We start from the raw sequence: 25,497 nt of genomic DNA on the forward strand, positions 1-25,497 counted from the left end.
CGTAGGTGAAGTATTCAAGATCAGCTACGGGTGTCCTGGCACTAGAGAGTTATTGATTGGACGAAATGCATCTGTTAAGTACTTTCTATAGCCATTGTGGTGATCTTAGCAGGTTGTGTACAATTAAGCAGATTTGTTTGCCAGTGTGTGCATGTTATTAGTCGCTAATAGCCGCTCGGGGGCTGGAATCTACCGCTAGTATCAGCAGAGAAGTTTATGATTAGGTTTATGAAATTCTGCAACCCAATTAAAGACACTCCATCAATATTAGAGACTTTGCTAATTCTTCTATTCCGTGTAACGAGCAGAAGACAATTCCTATGCTCATCATACAGGAGTCGATTATTGAATTTTCTATGCTAGTCATCCTACACACAAAATTGCCTACAAGAACATCTGTGATGATGCAACCATGCATGATAATGTTTAAACGTTTGGGGTCAGTACGTTTTTTTGTTGAAAGAACATGCATTAATTTGATCAAAAGTGACAGTAAAGACATTTACAATGTTACAAAAGATTTTAAAAAAATGCAGTTTTTTTTTACTTTCTACTCATTAAATAATCCTGAATTTTTTTTATCACTGCTTACACAAAAATATTAAAGGATTAGTTCACCCAAAAATGAGAATTATGTCATTAATTACTCACCCTCATGTCGTTCCAACCCTATGAGACCTTTTTTCATCTTTGGAACACAAATTAAGATATTTTTTATGAAATCTGAGACCTTTCTGACCCCCCATAGACTGCAACATTATTACTAGGGCTGTACCGGAATATTTGAATATTCGTTCGATGGGTTGGTATTTGATTTTCAAATTTGGGATTCGAATATTCTTGTTTTTTTTGTGTTTTTTTTGCGCACACCTGGCATCCCCCTCGAAACGGTTCTCATTCACGCTTGCATATGTTTATACTATAAAATCTGGCGAAATACAATACTCTTTTTTTTTTACAATTATTATTATTTTATAGCCTAGCAGTTTTTAATAGGATGGACAGTTGAATAGAAACCCAACCTCGTTATACTTAATAAATATATTTGCTTCTCAGCGTTCCCTGCAACGGAGTATTCTCTGTCTAGAGCGCATAACATGAGCTTATATGGAAGAAGCTTACATTTTGGGTTAAGCTGCGTTGGTTTGACATTGTGAAAAATAGAATCAAAATGTATTAGCCTTTTTACCCGTTAGGGATGTGACCGTGAGAAAATTTTCCCTCAACGTCACATTACAGTGCTTGTGCACTGAGCGGCTGTGAACGAATGCAGCCGTGCGCAGTTTACTTTCGGTTTGCCAATTCGGGGGCAGGTTGCTTGAATTGTGGGTTCATTAGCCTATTATTCTTTAAAAAAAACCACAACAACAAAACAGTACAATGACAAACTCACTTAAATAGGCGCTTTTACATTTCGCTTTGAAACCAAATCATCCGCGATCATCTTGTCATTCAGCTCCTCGCTCTCGTGATGAATGAGATCTGACTCCTGCTGCTGATGTGCTGAGACGCTCGTTCGGCTTTTTAGTTTACTTTTTTATTCAGTTTTTAATTGTAGTTAATCTGTTCTCTAACTGAACAAAATGATTTTTACTATATCAAAACTGGGACGAAACAGACCTGTGTGTTTAGTATCACTGTAGTTCAGTGTCCGTTCTCGGAGCATAAAAGCCCTGCTCGCGTGAGGCGCGCCGCTTCTCGAGATTCATGCTTTTATTAGAGAGAAGAATATGTTCAGCCATTTCCCTCCGAAGCTTCGAATATTCGATGTTGATTACTACCAAAGCTTCGAAGCTCAAAAAATGGTATTCGGACCAGCCCTAATTGTTACCACTTTCAAGGCCCAGAAAGGTAGTAAAGACATTGTTAAAATAGTCCATGTGACTACAGTGATTTTGTGCGCAAAAAAACTCCCCTAAAATAACGCTTTTGTTGAACAATTTCTTCTCTTCCATGTCAGTCTCTGATGCTGTTCACATTGTAAACACAGTGCAGTGCTTCCAGATTCTACGTCAGTACGCCGGCTCTGTATTGGCCAGCTCCTGAGTCAGCATCACACGCATGCATTGTGGTGCTCACGTGAACAGCGTCAGAAACTGACACAGGAGAGAAGAAATTGTTGAATAAATGCGTTTGAAAAAACGAAGTTCTTACGGGTTTGGAGCGACATGAGGGTGAGTAATTAATGACAGAATTTAAATTTTTGGGTTAACTAACCCTTTTAAGCAGCACAAATGTTTTCAAAATTGACAATAATAATAATACATGTTTGAGTTCTAAATCAGCATATTAGCATGATTTCTGAAGGATCATGTGACACTGAAGACCGGAGTAATGATGCTGAAAATTCAGCTTTTCCATCACAGCAATGAATTACATTTGAAAACATATAAAAATAGAAATTAAATTGTAATATTTGGAGAAAAAAAAAAGTGTTACCGTAGTTTTACCTGAGAGTTTGTTTCTGGTTATATATCTGGCATATTTTGCTATAATTAATTCTTCTAATCTGAAAAGTTGGCAAAAAGTAGTTTCTACCTGTAATCGTGCCACCAAAATCTTGTAAATTTTAATTAAATGTGACAAGAGGCAAGCAAAAAAAAGAGAAAGAGAGAAACATACAGAAGGAGGATGTAAAAAAAGCGAGGGGATAGATAACCAGCGGGGAAAAAACAGTGGAACAAAAACCACAAAAGTGAAAACAAATGAAAAGAAAAAGAGAAAAAGCGGGACTGGTCACCTGGAGATCCCTGGCCTGGGCTGAGCCATGGGGAGGTGGTAGCAGTCGTCATGGAGAGGGGCTCTAGTTGCCATAGTAACAGCTGGGCCGGGGGTCAGCGGCTAAGGGAATGTGTTTGCACACAGAAGTGCATGCTGGGAGGAGAATCCTGCTGGGTGTGTGTTTAAGTGAGCGAGTTTGAAAGAGAGAGAGAGAACCTTCTCAGTGGTCCCTTCAGAGCTGAAAAACCCCTGTGTTGCCATAACAAAGAGGAGAAATTAGTTTGGGGCTGTGAGGTAATTGTTGAGGCATTTTGTGAAGTTCTTTTGAGGTGCTAGATGAAATAATTTGTTCGATGAAATAGGAGGCACGGTTGTGATATGAGGCTATTTTTGAGGTATTGCACAAATTCCCTTTACCGCAGCTCAAAATCTTCCGTTTAAATCCAAAACCTGTTACATATGGCAAACATACACTTACATGACCCCAGTACACACAAGGACATCCTAAAATTGATCTTCCTGGATGAGACCAGAATCTCCACACACTCCCACTCCACAGACGCAGAAGTAGAGAACATATAGTGACCCTTAAATCGAAAGGCCATTTCTGTACCCACACAAACCTAAACTGAGGTTCATGAGTCACAGAGAGATGTCAGCAGGGACAGCACACATGGATGAATCCACGGATGAAGGTTTCTTGATATCTGTGGATGGAAGAATACTGGTTCAGATGAAGACATTTAGTTCATTTAGAATTCAATAGAGTGGAATACAGTGTGCTGTTCTGTTCCGTCCCTTAGAGCCTGGAACATTCCTTTAATGGCTTTAATGTTGATTACTACAAAAAAAATAAAAAAATTGTCCCTCGTTTTCATGAGGACTGAGGTTATTGTGAGGATTTAATTCACTATAGTTAAAATGAGATTTTAAAAAAGAAGAAATTAATACTTTTATTAATCAAGGATGCATTAAATTGATCAAAAGTGAGAGTAAAGACATTTACTACAATGTTACATGAAAAAGAAAATGGGTTGTGCTTTATTTTAAGGTGACAGTTACATTATTTACTCAAATAAGTACTGAGTAAGTTAACTGCATGTACTTACTATATGGGTATGGTTAGGTTTAGTTACTAGTAATTATGCATAATTTACTGTTATTACTATAGTAAGTACACGTAGTAACAAGTAACTTATAGTGTATCGGGGGTTATAGTGTGATCATGGCAACAAAGTTGTACAATTGGATATAACTTTACACAGAATGGTTAGTAATCATGATAACACACATATTGTTTATGTCTTGTGGCTATACTATTGAAAAAGTCAGTACCTTAACGTTTACAGATTGGCCCCATTCTCTTCAATTGTAAGCGCCGCACTGTAACCTAGAAAAGGAGGGACAAGTTGAAATTGATTTTGTGGTACATTCACTCACTCACAAACACTTTCCAAACTCCACCCACACTTGTCGTATTCAAAGCCACCAAGTTCACTGAGTCAAACGCATAGAAACACACACAAGCACACTCAAACCCTGTCTCACACTCTTGAGGGATGTTGCTCCCAGAGTCGAACTGTCTGCAGGAGATGCAGTGAGATGGAAAACTTTAATCGCATTAAAAGAAAAACCTTCTCCTTTCATTTGGAAATTCCTCAGATTCCCCCTTTCTCTCCCACCCTCGTCCTTCTCCCTCTACTTTCCCAGTTCGCTCTCTTTCCGACCTTCCCCCTCCTCCTCCTTCTCCAGCACTTACAGCCACTTCTATTGCTCCTGAATATCCCCCCCCCCCCCCCCACCTGCTCCACCAGTGAGGAATTACAATCTGCTCCAGTCTCTCTCCCTGTTTCGCTCCATCTCCCTCACTGTCTCTCTCTCCCGTTCTCTTTCTCTCTTTCTTTTCGTCTTGCTCCTGTGATTCTGTTCCTCCTCTTTCAGAAAGCAGGCAGATCAAAGGCTCAGCCCCTCCTCTCTCCTCCAGAAGGTTTTGTCCCCATCTCTCTGTCACTCGCTCTTTGTGGACCTCTTTCCGGTTTCATGCCACGTTCAAACTCTCCTTTTGTCATCTGGCTCCAAAACACATTTACACACACGGACACACAAATACACACGGTCACACACAACGGGGATAAACCACCTGAGGAGTGAGAGGGATTTTCAGTGTGGTTCAAAGTCTTAGTGACTGGGGGATTTTTGGACCTTAGGGGTCCTGAGGAAAGTTCACTGTTTAGACTCTTACACTCACACAAAAACAACCTGCAAAGTTTCACGATTAAGCTGGGATTCAATACATATTTTCACTTTGGAAATGTTTCAATAACATCAGTAATAATCAGAAATCACATGATTATAGTAATATAACTAAACTCACGCACAAAAATGTACAACAAACTGGATGACTATTAAGCGATGCCATCAGAGAGCCTGTCAACTCAAATAATCACAAGAGGGCAGTGCAGCACAATGTTAAAGGGATAGTTTGAAAAATCTTTCATCATTTACTCACCCTTGTGTCATTTCAAACCTGTTTGATTTTCTTTCTTCTGTGGAACACAAAAAGAGAAGTTATGAACAATGTACTAGTTGCTCTTTTCCGTGCAATTACAAGAAACAGGAACTTTCAGTCCTAAAACGGACATTAAAGGAACAGAGTATTATGAAATTGATTCATTCAGCTTTTGCGTTTTATTCCAATTAATGAGTAGTTTTACATTTTATTCCAGAACGATGCTTGCTCCACGAACTTGCACGCACTGAAAGTGTATTACTATATGTTTTTCAATTCTATATGTCAAATCTGATCAAGATGAATTATTATTAGTCATGATTATTCACGATTACAGTAATAAATAAAGTATATAAAGTATTATAAGACATTATTATAATGATGATTCAAAATTATTTTCTGTGGATACTGACAGCATGCTGCCGTCCATAGAGCTTAACTTGTAATGAACCCGGAAAATTCCTTTAAACAGGATTTGTGGTTGAGGTTTAAATTAAGGCTGAAGTTTGTTTTGAGGCTGAGTTAAGTCAAGTCAAGTTTATTTTTATATGTCATTTGCACAGCTTACACAGGGTTCACTGGGCATTGAGTGCTTTTGACAAGGCTCAGACTGCAGTACAACAAAAGTACAGACGATTGCAAAATACACTGACACAGTATGAAACGCAACACACAAGAGCAAATTCAAATAATGTACAAATAAAGCGTCATTCAAAAGTTCAGGATGTTATGATTTTTTTAATGTTTTCGAAAGAAGTCCCCATATATTTGATCAAAATACAGTTTTAACAGTAGTGTGAAATATTTTTACAATTTAAAATAGGTGTTTTATATTTTAATATATTGCAAAATATTATTTTTCAGGTTAATTTGGTCACATGATCATTCAGAAATCATTCTATGCTGATTTGCTGCACAAGAAAAAAAAAAATTATTATTATCAATGTTGAAAACAGTTGTGTTGCTTAATATTTTTTTGGAAACCGGGATACATTTCAGGATTCTTTGATTATAGAAAAATAGAAAAAAAAAACAGCTTTTTATTTTAAATAGAAATCTTTTTAAATGCCATTAACATTAAATGCCATTATGTCTTTGCTGAATAAAAGTTTAAATAAAAAAAAGTACATACAGCGTATGTTTTTTATTTAACATTTATTTAACCAGGCAAGTTACTTAAGAACAAGTTCTTATTTTCAACAACAGCCTGGATGTGATGTACAGAACAGAATAGCACAGTACTGTGACAGTATATTACAGTGACAGATTGTGCTAACAAAAATACTATAGTAAACAGCATAATAAACAAGAAACATCAGTAACGTGATAGTTCAGGTTGAGACCGAGGTCGAAATTGAGGTTCAAACTAAGGTTATGAAGGCGGTTTTTATGTTGAGGTTGAGATTAAGGGGGAGGCTGGTTTGTGGCTGTGGTTAGTTAGGAATGAAGCACGGGTTAAGGACAAGGATGATTTTAGCCTTAAATTTGAAGCTGTGACTGAGAATAAGCTTTGCTAGTTTGAAGTCAAAGGGATCCAGTCTTATTGTAAAAGAATGTTCTTGGTTCTGTCGACAACATTTATGGAATATGTAAATTACAACAGAGAATTTTGTCTATTTAATTTTGCTTATGAAGTAAGCCATGCAATACAAATTTAAATAATGTTAAAATAACATTCCAAATTTTTTAAAATATTATTTATACTGTCAACTTCTACTTTTTTAAGTAAAACAGGAAGTATGAGCCTTTCAAACAGTGACCAATATTTAAATGTCCTCATAAGTAAGTTTGACAGGATTCACGATATGAGTCTCACACACATCTGGTTCGTTATCTTTGTGGGAACTCTCCATAGACATAATGGTTTTTATACTGTACCAACTGTATAGTCTATCCCCTTACACTAACTCTACCCCTAAACCTACCAATCACAGAAAACGTTCTGCATTTTTCTGTATTATATATAAGCGTATTGCCTGGGTAACACTTTACAATAAGGTTCATTAGTTAACAACATTAGTTAACATGAACTGCACTAATAAAGCATTTATTTATCTTTGTTAATGTTAATTTGAACATTTACTAATACTTTATTAAAGTCTTGTTAGCATTAGTTAATGCGCTGTGAACTAACATGAACAAACCATGAACAGCTGTATTTTTTATTAACTAACGTTAACAAAGATGAACAAATACAGTAACAAATGTATTGCTCGTGGTTAGTTCATTTTAGTTAATGTTAACTAATGAAACCTTATTGTAAAGTGTTACCGTTTGTTTCCTCATGGGGACCTCAATTTAGTCCCCATGAGTCAGTGTGCATTCAGGCTGAAGTCCTCACCGGGATAGAAACACATAGAAACAGACAGAAACACACACACACACACACACACACACACACACACACACACACACACACACACACACGGCTGGTCCATCTGCCAATTACGATGACTGACCTGGTGATCCTGGTGACATTTCAATCAAATAGAGAAGAACATGAGCCTGTTTCAAAAAAAGAAAATGTTTCAAAAGTGGTTAATTCATCACCTAGATACCAGTAAAAAAAGAACAGAAGTTTAATTTACAGAAACTCTATTGCTCATATTCAGGACACTTTTCTAGTATATATAGACAACCATATTTGATCAAATACAGTATTTAAAGTTACACCGCTCACAACATTTCCTGGTATGACACAAATATCCACAGGAAAAACATTTAATGGAAAACAAAACGCTTCAACCATACCATCGGAATACTGGCTAATACTAAGAAAGGTGTTATGTATGCTGTTTTGAAGATGACCAGCCATTTTTATATCTACACAGAAGTCATTAATCACATATAAAATAGATTCATATAAAATAAATGTTAATAAAATGTTTACATCGTTTCAATTCTAATTGCCTAGGACGAAAACAGCAAAAACACATGAACAGTAAATCGTGGTTGTGTAAAGCAGGACTTAGAGAACAAATTGGAATAAAGGGGTGTTTACACTGACTCAATGGGCTGACCGAGGTCAAGTCCAAGCCTCCACACCTGTTTCCATCTGCATTAACAGAGAGAAATAAATAGCAAGGGAGCTAGACATTCGACATATTATCCCACAGCGAGACTTCTTGAGTACAATTTCATTGTCACTAAATCACTTTTCATATTTAACTGCGCATCAAGCACGATGACATAAAGGTCAATCTTACCAAAACAAACACAACACACAATCAACTGTCAAACCTGCTTCCGTGTACAAACCATCAACAGCGCGCACACACACACACACATCCTTAACCCCCATCCGCTGTCTGGGCCGGACTCATCTGAGCCGTTGCCATGGTGACGGGACATGGAGAGCAGACATCACCTTAGATACCTCAAACAGATAATCTCAACTAAACATATGCACGCACAAACACACAAAACCTTGACCAGGTAACAAATCCACACGCACATAATATGAACGTACAATAGCCTTGCCTAAATGAGTGAATCAAATGAATAAAAAAAAAAAAGTGTGAATCATACAAGATCATATTTTTCAACAAAATTACAAGCACAAAATATTTGCATAAAGAAAATTAAAATAAAATATGTTTTCTAACCACTGTTTTTAATAAAATTTTAATACGGTAATATAAATCCTCCTGTCTGGACACAATGCATTTTTGTTCATCAGAATAAATTCAATCCAGTGCAATAAATACTACTTATACAAATATGCTTTTATAAATATATTTATAATTCTAACTATATAAACTATAATTCAAATTTAAATAATGCATAAATGTAATTATATATACACATTACAATTGAAAGGTTTGTGGTCGGAAATACTTTTTACGTTTTTGAAAAAGTTTTATATGCTCAACAAGGCTGCATCTATTTGATAAGACTGTAATATTGTAAGATATTATTACAATTTAAAATAACTGTTATTTGAATATATTTTAAAATGTAATTTAATTCTGTGATGGAAAATCTGAATTTCAGTCTTCAGTGTCATGTGATCCTTCAGAAATCATTCTAATATGATGATCTGATGCTCAAGAAAGATTTCTTATTATTATCAATGTTGAAAGCAGAACAAGAAAAAAATTGAAGTATTTTGCAATGTCTCTATTGGTCATTTTGAACAATTTAATGCATCTTTAAAAATAAAAGTATTTCATTTAAAAAATCTTACTGACACCAAGAGTTTGATGGTAGTGTATACATTTATTGCTTCTGTACACCTTCAACCCTGTCAAGATAAAACTACCTCTCATTAACTCTTCAAAAATGCTCAGTGTTTAGACACCAAAAATGTCACATTTCACTCTAGACATAAGACAGACCAAACCATCTACCGAGAATGACAGCAGGCACAAAAACCAAATCCTTATCTGGTCATACTTGAAGTAATACAATAGAGATTTCAGGATTATGCCAGATTATGTTTGGATGATATAATTGTGAACAATCTTGCCAGTGATCCTCTTCAGGAAATGGGATTAGACTTCAGAAAAATGACAGAGAAATGAGAAAGAAAGGAACAGAAGAAAGGCAGAAACCAAAGATAAAAAAAGGAGAGTTATGGTCTGGAGGACCGAGTTTGACAAGTTACTAAATCTGACAAGAGGGTCATTCATGAAACCATAAATTTCATGATGTATGAATCGAGATAGAATGAAAAGAAAACAGGAAGAAAAGCAGTCTTTACGTGTTATTTACTTTTTTGAGTAGATACGTGTGTGTGTGTGTGTGTGTGTGTGTGTGTGTGTGTGTGTGTGTGTGTGTGTGTGTGTGTGTGTGTGTGTGTGTGTGACTAGGTGTGTTTGCTGTTTGGGAGGGAGTGGTGGATTAAGGGATTATGGTGAGTCTGATCATGTGATTGTCATGGTCCGTGGTGACCCTGCTTACAAACAGATTACCCTGGTAAAGGTGAGGTAGCCTGCTTTTCTGTCTATTTCCTCCTTCTGTCACTTCATCCATCCTTTTGTCAGGACAGCCTGTTTTCTCCTCCCTCATGGTTGGGCTGAAGATTCTCCCTTCTGTGGCTTCATGTTCTGAGCCACCCGGAAACTTAAACCTGCACAGAAACACACATTTTTTTCTTATTATTACCCATCCAGAGGAGTCCTCTTCATCTTGCGCTTTGCTTCTGGATTCTTTGACCTGGAGCACCAGGCACACCTGATCTATCAATGCAGAGGTGAGTAACACAACCCAGCACTCCGAACCCATCTGCTTCTGATGAGGGAAACCAAAGTATCAGTTTACCAAACTATCAGTATAACACAATGTTTTGCTCAAAATGTTAGGTAAATGAGATGGAAATTGGCATGATAAAAGCTAAGTCAATTCCTCAACGCTTCCTCAAAAGCAGGGACTGACCTAAAACTATCACACCCAAAAACAAAACATTGCCAACTTGAACTGAGTAGAAACAACACAACTTCTAAATGTGCGTAAACGAAGATTTCAGGTCCTTCAGGTTCAATTTCAGACAGCCTATACTCAAAGAAAGACACTCATTTGACTCAGAAAGATGTCTTTGCATTCAGTTCATTACACATATATATCATTACACTGTTATCCTGAATGGTTGTGTGGTCAAAATCACTTCAGAGTGAGCACTCCAGTGTAAAACATGTTATATTTAGCATGGAGAGCAACAAATTCCTCTCCCCAAAAACACATAATATACATCATAGTTATATAACCGTTATTGTTACTTCTTTTAAACCATAATAAATGAAGACAGAATTAGTACAGCTTATTGTAGTAGAAATCACTATAGCCTACTAACTGTGGTATTTTGCAGGCTACACGGTGTTTAGCACAGATAAAGCTCTCATGTTTTCTATTACCATGCTGAAAAGATGGTTTGCAGGTTTTTTTCAGCCTGGCTAAGACTCTAATGACCAGTCTGACCAGCTCAAAAACGGTTCTCAAACAAACCTGTCCAGGATGGGAGACTAGCCAAGCCATATTTTAGGCTAGTATGGTTTTTGCAAAGGTACTCTATTTTGAAGTAATACATGAACAGAACAGTTTGTTAAAATAAATCTACTATAAATAAAATAACCACCGAGTACTTAAGTAAAAATAAATATGTTTCCCAGTATTTTTCAAAGTACATCGACAAAGAGATGTATAAATATGTTGCGTCAGTTTTATGAGACGCAGGTGACGCTTGCTTTGCACTCTGGCGCCCTCTGTTGAGAAGTTTATGAACTGCAGACTCGTATTAGTACACTTTAAAGAGTGATTAGCGCTGAATGTGGGCAGCACTGATTAATCCTGTTAGCGATTAATTATCCCAAAGCGTCTCCCTTTGTTTCCTCTGACGTAGCGCCTTTTTAGTTGGTAAATAGGGACTGGTGGTGACACTTTTCCTCTAGCTATTTTTCTGTTATAGTTTTATATCATAATTATTATTATTACTACTAAAGTCTGTTACAGTTTCTGCACAAAAAGCGGTTCAACATTTGCACAGAAATAATATTTAATAACATTTAAAGGCACAATATGTAAGATTTTTGGATTAAAATATCCCAAAAACAGAACAGTGTTATACATTTTGTTGACTTGTGTACTTACATTATCCCAGATGTTTCCAAGAATGTTTAAATCCAGAGAAATAAGCGATTTTAACCAGGACACCGACCACGGTAACATCATACCTGCGTTACCCTCGATTTCCGTGGCCATGGAAACACCAAAGACTTTAATATATGATATGTTTTATTAGACAATTGTTTGTATACATTTATAGACAGAAAACTTTATTGAACAGTAATATAGGCCTACAGCATTTTCTCCATTATACAGTATGTTTTCAAATTAATTGCATGCCATTTAGCAACACAAGCCATGAACATGATTTCTGCCCGAATTCCGTCTGGTTCTTTTCCACCGGCTGTGCGGTGAAGACGACATCTCCCATGAATCGGTGCTCAATCTCCGCGTCAACAAGCCACGCATTTGCTTTGAATAGGTGACCTCTAGCGGCGAAAAACTACATAGTGTGGCTTTAACTGTTGTTGACCTTCTGTGACAAAATGCCCCATGAACAACATGCCCCTTATGTCAGGAGAACACAGATCAAATCAAATCTTTAGCTGAATTCATTGTTTTCATTATGGACACAAACACATCAGAACAGAAATCTCCAAATAAATTAAGGCAATAAATACCTCACCAAAATGATTTCTTCAACCCTCTGTCTTTCTCTCCAGACATTATCCCTCTCCAAGGCAGCTTTTGTGTGAGTTTTTGGGTGAGGGGCCCTGAAATCTCTTGCTCAGCTCCATGGCTGGAAGAAAGCACATTTCCAACCTCCTCTCCCTTTCTCATCTATTCCTTCGCCTCTGTCTCTTCACTCCTGCATGTGTCTGCGATCCTGCCCGGGCTCCTCTCCTCGCTGGCCAGCCTTTCCTGGTGCTGTGGGGGGTTCCAGATAAAGACTGTTTGGGTCGGCCAGACCCAGCAGCATTTGGGATGGAGTGGGAAGGGCGCGTTGCGATATTTTATGAAGACACGCTAGGACTTTACCCGTATTTTACTGTGCAGGATCGTCCTGTCAATGGTGGCCTACCACAACACACCAGCCTTGACCTTCACCTCCAGAGGGTGGAGGGCGAACTGACAGCCTCATTACCCCAGACAGGAGCGCCTGGGTTGGGAGTGCTGCGCTGGGAGGAGTGGGCACCTCAGTGGAACAGGAACAAGGGTAATAAAGCAAAGTATCTTGTGGAGTCAAGAGCACTTCTCCGGGGATTTTTTCCAGACTGGAGCACAGAGGAAGTGGAAAAATGGTCTCAGGTGATGACAACCACAACATATTATGAAATTACAGATTATTATTCTGAATTTTGTTGTATTAATCGATTAGCCTATAATATAATTTCAGGTTGACTTTGAAGCAGCAGCACAATCCATAATGATGGAAACCCTGCAGGAGGTGAAGAGACTCCGCCCACAGAGATTATGGGGCATGGCCCCGTATCCTAATTGCTATAACTTTGACTCCACCCAGATAGCATTAGCCAATTACACAGGACGGTGCCCTGCGGCAGAAATGGCCCTCAATGATAAGCTGATGTGGCTGTGGAAGCGTAGCGGTGCCCTTTATCCAGCCCTCTCTCTGGAGAAGCTGCCTGAGGGAACAAAAGGGGCGTGGCTTTACGCAACCAATCAGATCAGAGAGGCTTTACGAGTGGCGGCTCTTGCAGGGACTACCATTGATCTTCCTGTGTTTCCACTGATCAAGATTGTGTACACATCCTCTAATGCCTTTCTCTCAGAGGTAATAAAAAGTAGGTTGCCATATGTTAATTGAGCCAGTAAGTAGGCCTATATAGTTAATATAATGTGTGTGTGTGTCTGAAGAAAGTTTACATTTTTTGAGATAGTAATAACTGAGAAATAAACTTGACACTGTGATATATTTAAGTACAATTTAAAGAACTGTGATATATTTACATATATGTACATACACTATATTACAAAAAGTTTTTGGACGCCTGCCTTTACATGCACATGAACTTTAATGACATCCCATTCTTAATTTAATATGGAGTTGACCCACCTTTTGCCGCTATAACATCTTCAACTCTTCACGGAAGGCTTTCCACAAGGTTTAGGAGTGTGTTTATGGGAATTTTTGACCATTCTTCTAGAAGCAGATTTGTGAGGTCAGGCACTGATGTTGGACAAGACGGCCTGGCTCGCAGTCTCCGCTCTAATTCATCCCAAAGGTGTTCTATCCGGTTGAGGTCAGGACTCTGTGCAGGCCAGTCAAGTTCTTCCACACCAAACTTAGTCATCCATGACGTCATGGACCTTGCTTTGTGCACTGCGAGTCATGTTAGAACAGGAAGGGGCCACGAATTTGGGAGCATGAAATTGTCCAAAATGTCTTGGTATGCTAAAGCATTAAGAGCTCCTTTCACTGGAACTAAGGGGCCAAGCCCAACCCCTGAAAAACAACCCCACACCATAATCCCCCCTCCACCAAACTTTACAATTGGCACAATGCAGTCAGGCAAGTACCGTTCTCCTGGCAACCGCCAAACCCAGACTCGTCCATCGGATTGCCAGACAGAGAAGTGTGATTCGTCACTCCAGAGAACATTTCTCAACTGCTCTAGAGTCCAGTGGCGGCATGCTTTACACCACTGCATCCGACGCTTTGCATTGTACTTGGTGGTGTAAGGCTTGGATGCAGCTGCTCGGCCATGGAAACCCATTCCATGAAGCTCTCTCCGCCCTGTTCTTGAGTTAATCTGAAGGCCACACGAAGTTTGGAGGTCTGTAGCTATTGACTCTGCAGAAAGTTGGCTGCAGAGAGTTGCCTCAGCATGCGATTGACCCCCCTCTGTGATTTTACGTGGCCTTCCACTTCATGGCTGAGTTGCTGTTATTCCCAATTGCTTCCACTTTGTTACAATACCACAAACAGTTGACCGTAGAATATTTAGTAGTGAGGGAATTTCACAAATGGACTTATTGCACAGGTGGAAACCCATCACGGTACCACGCTTGAATTCACTGAGCTCCTGAGAGCGACCTATTCTTTTCTGCATGCCTAGGTGCTTGATTTTATACACCTTTGACCATGGAAGTGATTCGAACACCTAAATTCAATGATTTGGAGGGGTGTCCCAATATTTTTGGCAATATAGTGTATGTGCATATAAGTTGTAACTACAAATCAAGTCAAAATAACAAGATATATTTATGTCAAAGTAACAAGTGTAAACAAAATATAAAGTCACAACCAAAGGATATGAAGTCACAAGTGTGAGATATAAATTAGCAATTGTAATTGTGAGATTTAAAGTAGCATTAACCTTTCTCATATTTTTACTCTGAGGCAGAAACAGCTTCCATAGGGAGGAGACGTAAAAATGGGTGGGAGAAATTATAACGATAAACAGTCCCGTGTTACAGTTAAAAGAGTCAATCACATTTTTCAAACAGGTGTTGCATGTTACATTAGGTGAATCATCCCACAATTTGGCCTAAAGAAGCACAGTTTATGATACAATAGTTGTCTGATTGTATTCCTGATTTGATTTGATGTAATTTAAACATACAATTGACAAACACTATTGGAGATTTCAGTCTTGCCACACTCAAATAGAAACAAGATGTAATTGTATGACTGTAAATAGCTGCCCAGGTCTTACCAAGATGGCTGTCAAGTAGACTATGGACTTTATTGTTACTCAGTACAACATTGTAATTATGTCTGTATTGTACATGTATCAGATGGACCTGGTGAATACAATTGGAGAGAGTGCTGCTATGGGAGCATCTGGAGTCATTATATGGGAAAAATCCTTAGCAGTTAAAACACAGGTAATAATTTAATCAGTTGTCCATTTACACTACCGTCCAAAAGTTTGGGCTAAGATTTTTTTAGGTCAGTAAAATGTATACTTTTATTCAACAAGTATGTATTAAATTGATTAAAAGTAACAATAAAGATTTTTATAATTTTTATCAAAGAATTCTGAAAGATAATTATCATGTTTTCCACAATATTGTTGAAATCATGTGACACTGAAGACTGGAGTAATGATGCTGAAAATTCAGTTTTACCATCAGAGTAATACATTGAAATATTTTCAAACAGATTGAAATAGAAAACAGTTATTTTAAATGGTAACAATATTTCGCAATATTACTGTTTTTTACTGTATTTTTGATTAAATAAACGCAGCCTTAAATAAAGGTGAGCATTGCATTGGAGACTTTTTTCAAGAACATTAAAAAAATCTTACAGACCCCAAACTTTTGAATCGTAGTGTATATCCCAACACCTCTTTGTTTGCCCATCTTAATGCTTTTCATTAGCCATAAGAGATTGCTGTATGATTGATGATATGCATCTTCATAAATACCTCCTACAGAAATCCTGCTCGGAGTTTGGCTTGTACGTTCGTCAGGTCCTCGGCCCTTATGCTGTCAATGTGACCACTGCAGCACGTCTCTGTGGAGTCTTACTGTGTCAAGGCCGTGGACGCTGCGTGCGTAAGAAACCTGAGGACCCCACATACCTGCATCTTCCATCAGCCCACTTTATGCTTCTCCCAAACGGGGCAGAAGGTGTCCGGGCCACGGGAGAGCTTCCCACTGCTTACGTGGACCTGTGGAAGAAGAACTTCCGCTGCCAGTGGTTTGAAGCCTTGGAGGGTACAGCAGCAGATCAAGAATCAGGCGCGGTTCTAGAAAACAGAGGGAAAATAACATCGCCAACAGTAAAGACAGTGATTGGGATAAGCCAGACTCAGAGTACAGTGCTTCCAGTGGTTCCAGTGACAGTAGTGCCTCCAGTGACAGTAGTCACTGACAAGCAGCTGGTGGACAGTGGAAGTTCTGCACTTAAAACTCCCGTAATCCTTCTCTCCTCGCTGGTTCTCTTCAGCTTCATTATGTTTGACGTTTTGGGAGCTGGAGTGTGACAGGACTTTTGTGAACCCCAGTTGGCCTTGACTTTGATTGCTCATTGCAAAAAAGGAATTTTAATATAAAAACCAAAGGAATATCTCTGTTAAGAGAAGCTCTTCTGTGAAAGACAATCTCAGAGATGGACTTAAATCTGAATATGACTGAATGAACAGATCTGTTCTGAATCACCTGCACTTGAACACGAACAGAACAACTAAGATAACTTTTTTTAATCTAAATACAAAATGACCCAGAGTGGTTTTTAAATTAGCTTCTAAAATGCACTGTATAATATGAATAGGCTCAGTCCAAACAGACTAGCTAGTGCCGAATAAATTTTTATACAGATAAAGTATGACATTATTTTGTTTCTGATTTTGATCCAAAAGACTTGAGACTAAAGTCAATTTACCTTATGCCTTCTTTATACCTTCTGTTTCCATCACCATTTACTTCATACACTACCATTCAAAAGTTTGGGGTAAGATTTCTCTTTCTTTTTAGCATCTAAAAAAGATACTTATATTCCGAATAGATGCATTAAATTGATCAAAAGTGACAGTAAAAACTTGTAAAACTTTTCCATTACAAATAAATGCTGTTCTTTTTTACTTTCTATTCATCGAATAATTTGAAAGAACAAAAATATCAACTTTTTTCAACATCGATCGTCAAATATTTATTGAGCTCTAAATCAGCACATTAGAATGATTTCTGAAGGATCATGTGACACTGAAGACTGGAGTAATGATGCTGAAAATCCAGCTTTTAAAATATATTAAAATAAAAAACGGATATATTTAAATTGTAATAGTATTTCACAATATTACCTTTTTACTGTATTTTTATCAAATAAATGCATCATTGGTGAGCATTGAAGTCTTTTATCTAAAACATAAAAAAGTCTTGCTGACCTCAAACTTTTGAACAGTAGTGTAGGTATTAACCCTTGCAGCACCACAAGCTCAGACGTATTTGCTCATCACATGCTACTACGTCAAACCTGTGTAACAAGACAGCGATATCACAATCATGAGATGACGGAATGCAGCCGGGTCGGGATGTAACTGGACTCGATCTGCCTAAACTGAAATCTAATCAAATGTTTAGTCTCCATTTTATCTTTGGCATTGAAAAAACAGAAACCAGTCAAGTTTACACTTAATCTGAGCATGCCTGTACAAAACAACACTGTTCTCCGTCATGAAAACGTAAAGCCATTTCAAACATTTACTGACAGATATGAATGACTACTACGCAAATCTGCTAGTTTATTAAATAAACAAATATTAACTATGTATCTGGGTGTTTACGTATCTATGAATTCATCAGTGATAAGGGGTGACAAAGCAAAGCCTTTTTATCCACCAGCTTAAAATAATCCTGCTAAGGCCATATGAGGACACAATCTCCCTCAGTCACACACACACACACGCACGCGCACGCGCACACGCACACGCACACGCACACGCACACGCACACACACACACACACAAACAATGTGCACCATTCCTGATAATTTAGCCCTAAATCATAGTGCAGATCTCTGAAAAAGGAGAAATCTCAAAAAAGAACACAAATGTATGTCAAAGAGCAACTAGTTTAACCCTAATAATGTAGAACAAAGAGGCACAAAAAAATTAAGTAGATCATTCTAGCAAATTTATTTTAGTTAATATAATAATTTAAAATACACATTAATGACAGATTGTTGGACAAATCAGTATTATAGTTAGCAAGACAATGAGAGAGAGAGAGAGAGAGAGAGAGAGAGAGAGAGAGAGAGAGAGAGAGAGAGAGAGAGAGAGAGAGAGATTAAACAGGGCCAAACAAAGAAAAGTGAAGATCCTTTTCAAAATTTCATCCATCCTGTTTTTTCACACCCACCTCCAATTTCTCCTCACCTTTCTCTGATTTGTGGGGTCACTTCTAGTGGTAAACACTTGCAGACCAAACAATTAAGGGGACATCTGTCATCACTCTCAATATGGAAATTAAGAGTCCAAAATTCATAGGTAAGCCTATATGGTGCTTGTGTTAATTAAAACTTTTTTGCATCATTTAATCATCCTCATATCAATCCAAACATGTATGACTTTCTTAGAAGACGATATTTTGAAGAATATCCTGGCCACTCTTTTTCGTGCAATTAATAAATGGGGATTCAAGCTTTCAAACTCCAAAAAAAGACATAAAAAAAGTAGTACATGGACAACAGACCAAAATTTAAGTCATTATTCACGTGTTATGGTATTTTGCATCCGTTTTGAAGCTAGATCTCTCTGATCACCATTCATTGTAACTGCGTGGAAAGAGCAACCAGCACAGTCTCCCAAATTTCTCCTTTTGTGTTCCATGGAAGTCATACAGGTTTAAAACAGCATGAGGGTGAGTAATTCATTTCAGAAATTATTTTCAGGTAAACTTCCCCTTTAACAATGGTTGTTGTGAAAAGAGGAACTGATCTGGGATGCATAGCATCCATCCTGCAGAAACACAGACGTCCAGGAGGAACAAATATACACAGAGCATGGCTTCCATACTGGCAACTATTGGCGTTACACTTCTACTCTATGTCTTAAATTTGAGGCCATTACAAATAGGCGCATTTAACACCAACGACACAATCTGTGAAAACACCCACCAATACGTGCACTCACTCACTTCATAAACAGGGGCAATGGTAAAACCAATCAGTTGCCCAAAAGCCACCAATGACAGAGTGTCCTTCCTGTGGTCATGTGGAGGATGTTGGACGGCATGAATCACAAGGAGGAGTCAACGCTGTTTTGCCGGCGATCTTTCTAGCAGGGAGGAGCCACAAGAAAAGGAGGTGCTTACAGATGTGGTCTCCGTGGAGAAGGGCAAGAACCAAGCTGTCTCTAAGGGGACGAGCACTTGCAGAGCCTTGCTAGGAAACATTATAATTAGCAAAATTGTTCCATTGCACAGTACATAGCAGAATGATGGCAGAGGGCGGGGCCACCATTTGCCTCCAAGGGGTGGAGTCCCTACTCGGTTAGGGGGTGTGGTTTGTTGCCATAGTTACTTGCAGATGGTCTCCAAGGCATCAAGGGTTCGTTTGATGTCTCTGATCTGAGCAGCTAGAGTATGTATAGGTTGCATGGAGCGATCCAGCTCCTCACACCGTGCCATGAGTGTGTACATTCCCTGGAAACACATACACAAGCCCACACAGATCAAAATACTACACAAAATAAAGCAGAAAACTCCCCTGACTAGATAACTATAAGTCACTCTCACCTTTATACTCATGTCCACTGACTCTCCCAAACTGTCCACAGAATCTCTATATGTCTGGATATAACCCACACTTAATGCAGTCATCTGGAGAGACAAGAGATTTTCATTCATACTCATAAAATTATGGGAACTTCATGTGTCTGTATAACTGCATAAGTTGGTTGGAAAGAGGGTCAGCTACATGTATTTGGACACAGGACAAGCTCGAAAGGTGGGTTAGAATTTTCTGTTTTTCTGCAAAAATTTGACCTACATTGTGATTCCTATAACTAAAGATAAATCAGTTCAAATGAAATTATATGCTACCATTCAAAAGTTTCAGAACAGATACATTAAATTGATCAAAAGTGACAGTAAAGACATTTATAATGTTACAAATGATTTCTACTTCAAATATATATTGTTACTTTGAACCAGGGCTCTGAACCGGTTCAAGGAACGAAAACGAAAACGAACGAAATTTTAAGAGGAACAAAAACGAAAATGAAATCAAAATCAATTTGAATCGTTCTGAACAGAAACGTTAATTTGAAATGACCATTAACCGGTTAATAACGTTATTTTATCGTTCTTTTAATATTTTAATTTGGCAGTGACCAATCATGAATAGAGTGGTACAGCATGTGATGTTGACGGATCAAGCGTGAGTGAAATGCCCGCGCACCAGTCATCTATGAATCTACCGGTACGCAAGTCAGTGTAGAGCGCGCATTTTCATGCCTCAAGTACATTTCTTTCCCCACTGAGGTCTACAATGAAAGCGCAGGTATTGGAGGACATTCTTTTCGAACGTTTAAATAAGCAGTACGGACTTTAAGCTCAAATAGACTGATTTAGGCTAGTTTATGGATTCCGTTTAAGCCTATCCAAGTAGGCTACTAGCATCTATCAAACATTTTTCCTATAGTCTTTCAGATTGCCAATACAGGACAGGTCAATGTTTTCTATATAGACGTTTGATGCTTCGTATTAAATGGTGTGTTATATTGCATTAAATGATCAAGCTTTATTAGCTGACTGAATTTGATTATGTGATGCAGTGTTGCACAGTGTTTGCTTTGAAATTAGCAGTTGACGGTGCATTAAAAGAGCAATGGTTATCCAGTTTATTTATTCTTTATTCATGCAATTTTTAAAACAAGTCGTGTTGAAAAAAGTTATGTACAAAGAATGTTATCACTCTTCTGAAAAGAATTCGGCATAAGAGGGCCACTTTAGATTGTCTAACGCTCCATTAAAACAGGTCCGCTGTTTATGCTTTGTAATTAATGCATGTATTTTTGTTGTGGTTTTAAAAATGTTATGAAATAAATATTCAAGTTTAATTACCATGCGTTATATTATTATTGAGTGAAAAATAAGTATATTTATACATATTTGTTTAAAGTATAGGCTAAATTAAAATAACGTTATTAACCGGTATTTTTTCACATCCAACCCTTTTCGGAACAGTAATGTTTATTGAGGAACGCAAAAACGGTAACGCTATAATATCGATTCTGCTCGGAGTGAACCGATTGATATTTTTTTCCGTTTTTAAGCCCTGCTTTGAACTTTCTATTCATTAAAGCATCATGGGAAAAAAGCAGCACAACTGCTTTCAACATTGATAATAATCATAAATGTTTGTTGAGCACCAAATCAGCATATTAGAATGATTTCTGAAGGTCATGTGACACTGAAGACTGGAGTAATGGTGCTGCAAATTCAGCCACAGGGATAAATTACATTTTAAAATATAATCAAATAGCAAACTGTGGTTTTAAATTGTAATAATATTTCACAATATTACTGTTTTTACAGTATTTTTGATCAAATAAATGCAGCCTGGGTGAGCATAAGAAATATCCTTCAAAAACATTTGAAAAACTCTTGTAAATGTGTGTATCTTTTTTTGATATTTTGTGTACAAGTACTCTTTGGTGGCTGTATTTGATACAGGGTAATACTTACATTCTGTATAGTTCCACTGAGGCTTCGCAGCATCAGTTCTACACTCTGAGCCACATCCTGAGTGTGTTTATGCAGGTCTACCAGCACTGATGGGTCAATGGGCGGAATATCAGCTGGACGACGCAAAGAGCCACGACCACGTACCACAGGGCCAGAACGGTCCGCTGCTGGGGTCATGCAAAGTTTAAACATTACTGATACTGACGACAAAGGCATTGTAACAGATCAAAACGATTTTTTTGACACCCTCATATACTCACAATCCGTGTCCAGACTCGGCCGCGAGCTCAATTTAATTTTCTGTTCAAGATTTTTGGCAATGAAGTGCGTGAGATCTCCATCATGGCTGACAGTTCCCTCCAATTCTAGTGCGCTGGATATGGTGGCTCTGCGTCCTTCCACCTGGCCTCCTCTAGCTCCGCCTCCACGTGCCCCGCCCCCACACGCCCCACTTATCTCATCCAGGCTTTTGCTGTCCTGCATGCCACGCACGACTCGATCTCGATCTGGGACAGAACGCACACGTACCTCCGCCATCACGTGAGCTGGGCATGGAGAATCGTCCAGGTCTGGCAGCAGAGGGGGTGTGGCCTGGTCAGGATGAGGGGCTGGAACAAGGGGAGGGGCCTCATCAGAAGAAATGGAAGTATTTGGCTGGACTTCATCTGACGAATCGGGATTAGACCATTCTTCAGGTTCAGAGTGAGTGGGAGGGTGTTCAGTTGACAGTGCTCCAACCGGCTGTGAATGTGCAGATTAATTCATTCATTAACAAGATCAAGATAAACAGCAACAGATATTTGCATCACAAATATTACACATAAAGTTTAATTTTGTAACTATTAATTAAATGTATTCATTTAATGGAATTATTATTTATTATGAATTAGTATTATTAGGTTAGTATTTATGACTTAATTATTATTTAAATAATATATTTTATCATTACTATTTTCATTAGGTTAGTATTTATTATATATGAATATTTAATTGAATTGAGTAGTAAAAAAAGCATAGATTCAATTCAACGCCTTAAATTTAAATATAATTTAATTAATATAAATTATTTATTAATATGAATTTAATTAATACATTTAATAATATTATTATTATTAATACTAAGTTAGTATTTATTATATTATATATCAGTATTTAACTGAATGAGTACTAAAGAAGATTCAATTTAACCACTTAAACACATTTCACAGAGCAGGATTTTGAATCGCGTCTTTGATAATTCACACTGTGTGATTGTCACTCACGTCAACGAGCACCGATTTGCCTATGATTTCAGGCATTTGTCGGCGGGTCAAAATCGGGGCTAAAATCGGGCAGTGTGAACTCGACATTACCTTTACGGAAATAAGTGTCTCTTTCCTTTGCTTGATCTCTCTCTTGTTGACATTGTTCACCTCTCCATCTCTTGTCTTTCTGTCCTCCTCCTCCTCCCCTCTCCATTCTTCTAGGTCTCTTTTAGAGCAGCCGTGTGATACTTCGGTCTCACTGGAGAGTGTGTCCTCGTCTGTGCCATCTTCAGATGGAATGTGTGTGCATTGGGAGTGTTGAATCAGTGACTCTGTAGGAGGTGATTCTGTGTGACCTGTGTGTGACTGGAGTGTGTGGGTGTCTCTACATGAGTCCATGTGGTGAGGTGAGAGTTTGATAGTCTCTGACAGGGCAGGCGTCTCCATGTGAGGCTCAAAATCAGCCCCATCAATGAACTTTATCCCCTGGAGGGTGAAGCCATGAGATCCTGTCCAATCAGAGGCCTTAGAAGAATCAGAGGATTCCACCCCGTTGCTTGCTTCCTGCGCATCCTGACCAGTCACAGGAGAGCGGCTCATCCCTCCACCTACTGCAAAAAAAATTAAAATAATAATCTTCATCAGTGATGTAAAACTAAAGCTTTGTGATGCAAGTCATAATTTGCCTGCCTATTACATGCCTGAATTTCTATAGTATATACAAAGAGGGCAAATGATACATTTCATTAAACATTCCACATCATAAATAAATCAGTGTATCCCCCCCCCCCTCCAAAAAAAACACAAAAGGTAAAATAAAAAACAAGGCATTAAAAGTTATTTTTAACAGCATCATAAAATATATCTATTCAAACTACACCAAATCAAATTAATATTATATAAACATAAACATCATATCATATCTGATCCATTTAAGACAGTTAATTTATTATCATTGAGAAAATATTAGTTTTAATAGTTTTATCAATATTTTGATTTTTATATATATATATATTCTGTTTTAGCCATTTTGTGGTGCTTTTTTACATTTTTATTCGTTTTTTTAATTAGTTTTTTTTTTTTTTTTTTAAGTTTGTTATTTTAGTATTTAAGTTAAACTAAATAAAAATGAGAAATGTTGCCAACAAGTTGAAGTTTTTTAATACATGTTTTTTTTGTTGAATTTAACATTCATTTTATGTAAGGTAACAAAATGTTGTTGTTGTTTTATTTTCAGTTAACTATAATAACCCTGACGTAAAATAAGTTAATACATTTATTCTTCGTTTATTAAGTAAGTTTGTGAGAATAAACTCAAAACCTCAATGATATTGCAGGTTTGACCATGGTTTGACGTCACGTACGTAAACACTGAGGCATTATAAACCGTCTCAGTTTCCTGTCTGTTTTGACAGCTGTCAGTTCATTAGTTGTTCATCAATTTAATTGATTATTTACTTAGTGACATAATCACTAAAACCCTAAAAAGATAGATTTTATCTAGTGATAATGTGTGTGTCTTTGAAAGAGGAACTGAAATCATATGACGCTAAAATCACCAACAACACTGATTTGCGGGTCTTATAATTCATGACTTACAGACGACGTTTTCTCAAACATTTAGCATCACAGCCAGACAAACCAGACATATATCAGCCAAAAAATAAATAGAAAGATAAGAAAACGGTTTAAGAACGCGAGAATGGTCACCTGACGTTAGCTTTACGATAAGCTTTAGCTTTAGTGCTGGCCTCTGAATTCATAGTTATTCCAAGAGATATCAGCGAAAACTCGCGGCTTTATGACAATTACTGATTGAGTGTGGGTTGATTTGTCATTTTTTAACAGGATGTAATGCACTGGATGATTTATGAAGTTAAATATTTACCTGCAGCTCTTCGCCCAGGATGAAGGTTGCCAGCTGAGTCCGCCCTAAATATTTGTCGTACAGGAACACATCGTTGACGTTATAGTTCCGCATTACAGACACAGAGATAATCTCACGACATAGAAGGAGTGTATTACATTGCATAGAAAAATATTTTGTGTGTTTATGTACTCATACCTTAATATAGTTTCTCAGAGGACTGCGTCGTACAATTAATAAATAACAAATCTCTTAATCTATTGATTTATTTGCCGAAAGAGAGATGTCTAGACAGTCTGTCCCCCGACAGACATTTAGTACGCACATTTCACCTCAAGGGGCGGTAGACTCCGCCGAATCCGATTGACTAGTGTTGAGCTCTCTCCCACGTCCCGTGCAGTGGGCTGTGTGTATTTTTACCGTTTTATTGGTTTGGATTAGAAGAATTGTCAACCACATCAGCAAAACTTAGGCCAGCGTTGACCCTGTCACAAAAC

At 37.8% G+C, this 25,497-nt stretch overlaps 2 protein-coding genes across 5 annotated transcripts; one reads left to right on the forward strand and one right to left on the reverse strand.

The window, feature by feature from the left end:
- The first annotated feature begins 10,136 nt into the window (after nucleotides 1-10,136).
- Nucleotides 10,137-17,970, forward strand: LOC307133215 (hyaluronidase-1). Of its 2 annotated transcripts, XM_079828100.1 has the most exons (6): nucleotides 10,166-10,424; nucleotides 12,454-13,039; nucleotides 13,128-13,178; nucleotides 13,254-13,523; nucleotides 15,491-15,580; nucleotides 16,135-17,964. In XM_079828100.1, exons 2-6 carry the CDS (start codon nucleotides 12,527-12,529, stop codon nucleotides 16,684-16,686), a joined length of 1,476 nt encoding a protein of 491 aa, XP_079684226.1. In that variant the 5' UTR covers nucleotides 10,166-10,424; nucleotides 12,454-12,526; the 3' UTR covers nucleotides 16,687-17,964. The 2 variants fall into 2 exon arrangements, with proteins under 2 accessions (XP_079684225.1, XP_079684226.1); XM_079828099.1 differs by having other exon boundaries at nucleotides 10,137-10,424; nucleotides 13,128-13,523; nucleotides 16,135-17,970.
- Nucleotides 17,971-18,313: 343 nt separating this feature from the next.
- borcs6 (BLOC-1 related complex subunit 6) lies at nucleotides 18,314-25,087 on the reverse strand. Of its 3 annotated transcripts, none has more exons than XM_079828115.1 (6): nucleotides 25,022-25,084; nucleotides 23,242-23,744; nucleotides 22,150-22,630; nucleotides 21,890-22,002; nucleotides 19,937-20,020; nucleotides 18,314-19,843 (listed from the first exon to the last, which is right to left on the reverse strand). In XM_079828115.1, exons 2-6 carry the CDS (start codon nucleotides 23,731-23,733, stop codon nucleotides 19,718-19,720), a joined length of 1,296 nt encoding a protein of 431 aa, XP_079684241.1. In that variant the 5' UTR covers nucleotides 23,734-23,744; nucleotides 25,022-25,084; the 3' UTR covers nucleotides 18,314-19,717. The 3 variants fall into 3 exon arrangements, with proteins under 3 accessions (XP_079684241.1, XP_079684240.1, XP_079684239.1); XM_079828114.1 differs by having other exon boundaries at nucleotides 21,890-22,053; nucleotides 25,022-25,076; XM_079828113.1 differs by having other exon boundaries at nucleotides 18,315-19,843; nucleotides 21,890-22,056; nucleotides 25,022-25,087.
- Nucleotides 25,088-25,497: the final 410 nt, after the last annotated feature.

The sequence above is a fragment of the Gobio gobio genome, assembly GCF_949357685.1.
Source record: "Gobio gobio genome assembly, chromosome: 10".
NCBI classification, from domain to species: domain Eukaryota; kingdom Metazoa; phylum Chordata; class Actinopteri; order Cypriniformes; family Gobionidae; genus Gobio; species Gobio gobio.

Bases quoted from the DNA above. Each gene is read 5' to 3' on its own strand.
- borcs6 (XM_079828113.1), bottom strand. From the start codon at position 23,733: ATGAGCCGCTCTCCTGTGACTGGTCAGGATGCGCAGGAAGCAAGCAAC. The intron at 22,057-22,149 runs GTGAGTATATGA...GCATGACCCCAG, and splicing joins GCCGAGTCTGGACACGGATT to CAGCGGACCGTTCTGGCCCT. The intron at 20,021-21,889 runs GTAAGTATTACC...TTGTCTCTCCAG, and splicing joins TCAGTGGAACTATACAGAAT to ATGACTGCATTAAGTGTGGG.
- LOC307133215 (XM_079828099.1), top strand. From the start codon at position 12,527: ATGGCTGGAAGAAAGCACATTTCCAACCTCCTCTCCCTTTCTCATCTA. The intron at 13,040-13,127 runs GTGATGACAACC...ATATAATTTCAG, and splicing joins AAGTGGAAAAATGGTCTCAG to GTTGACTTTGAAGCAGCAGC. The intron at 13,524-15,490 runs GTAATAAAAAGT...TACATGTATCAG, and splicing joins CTAATGCCTTTCTCTCAGAG to ATGGACCTGGTGAATACAAT.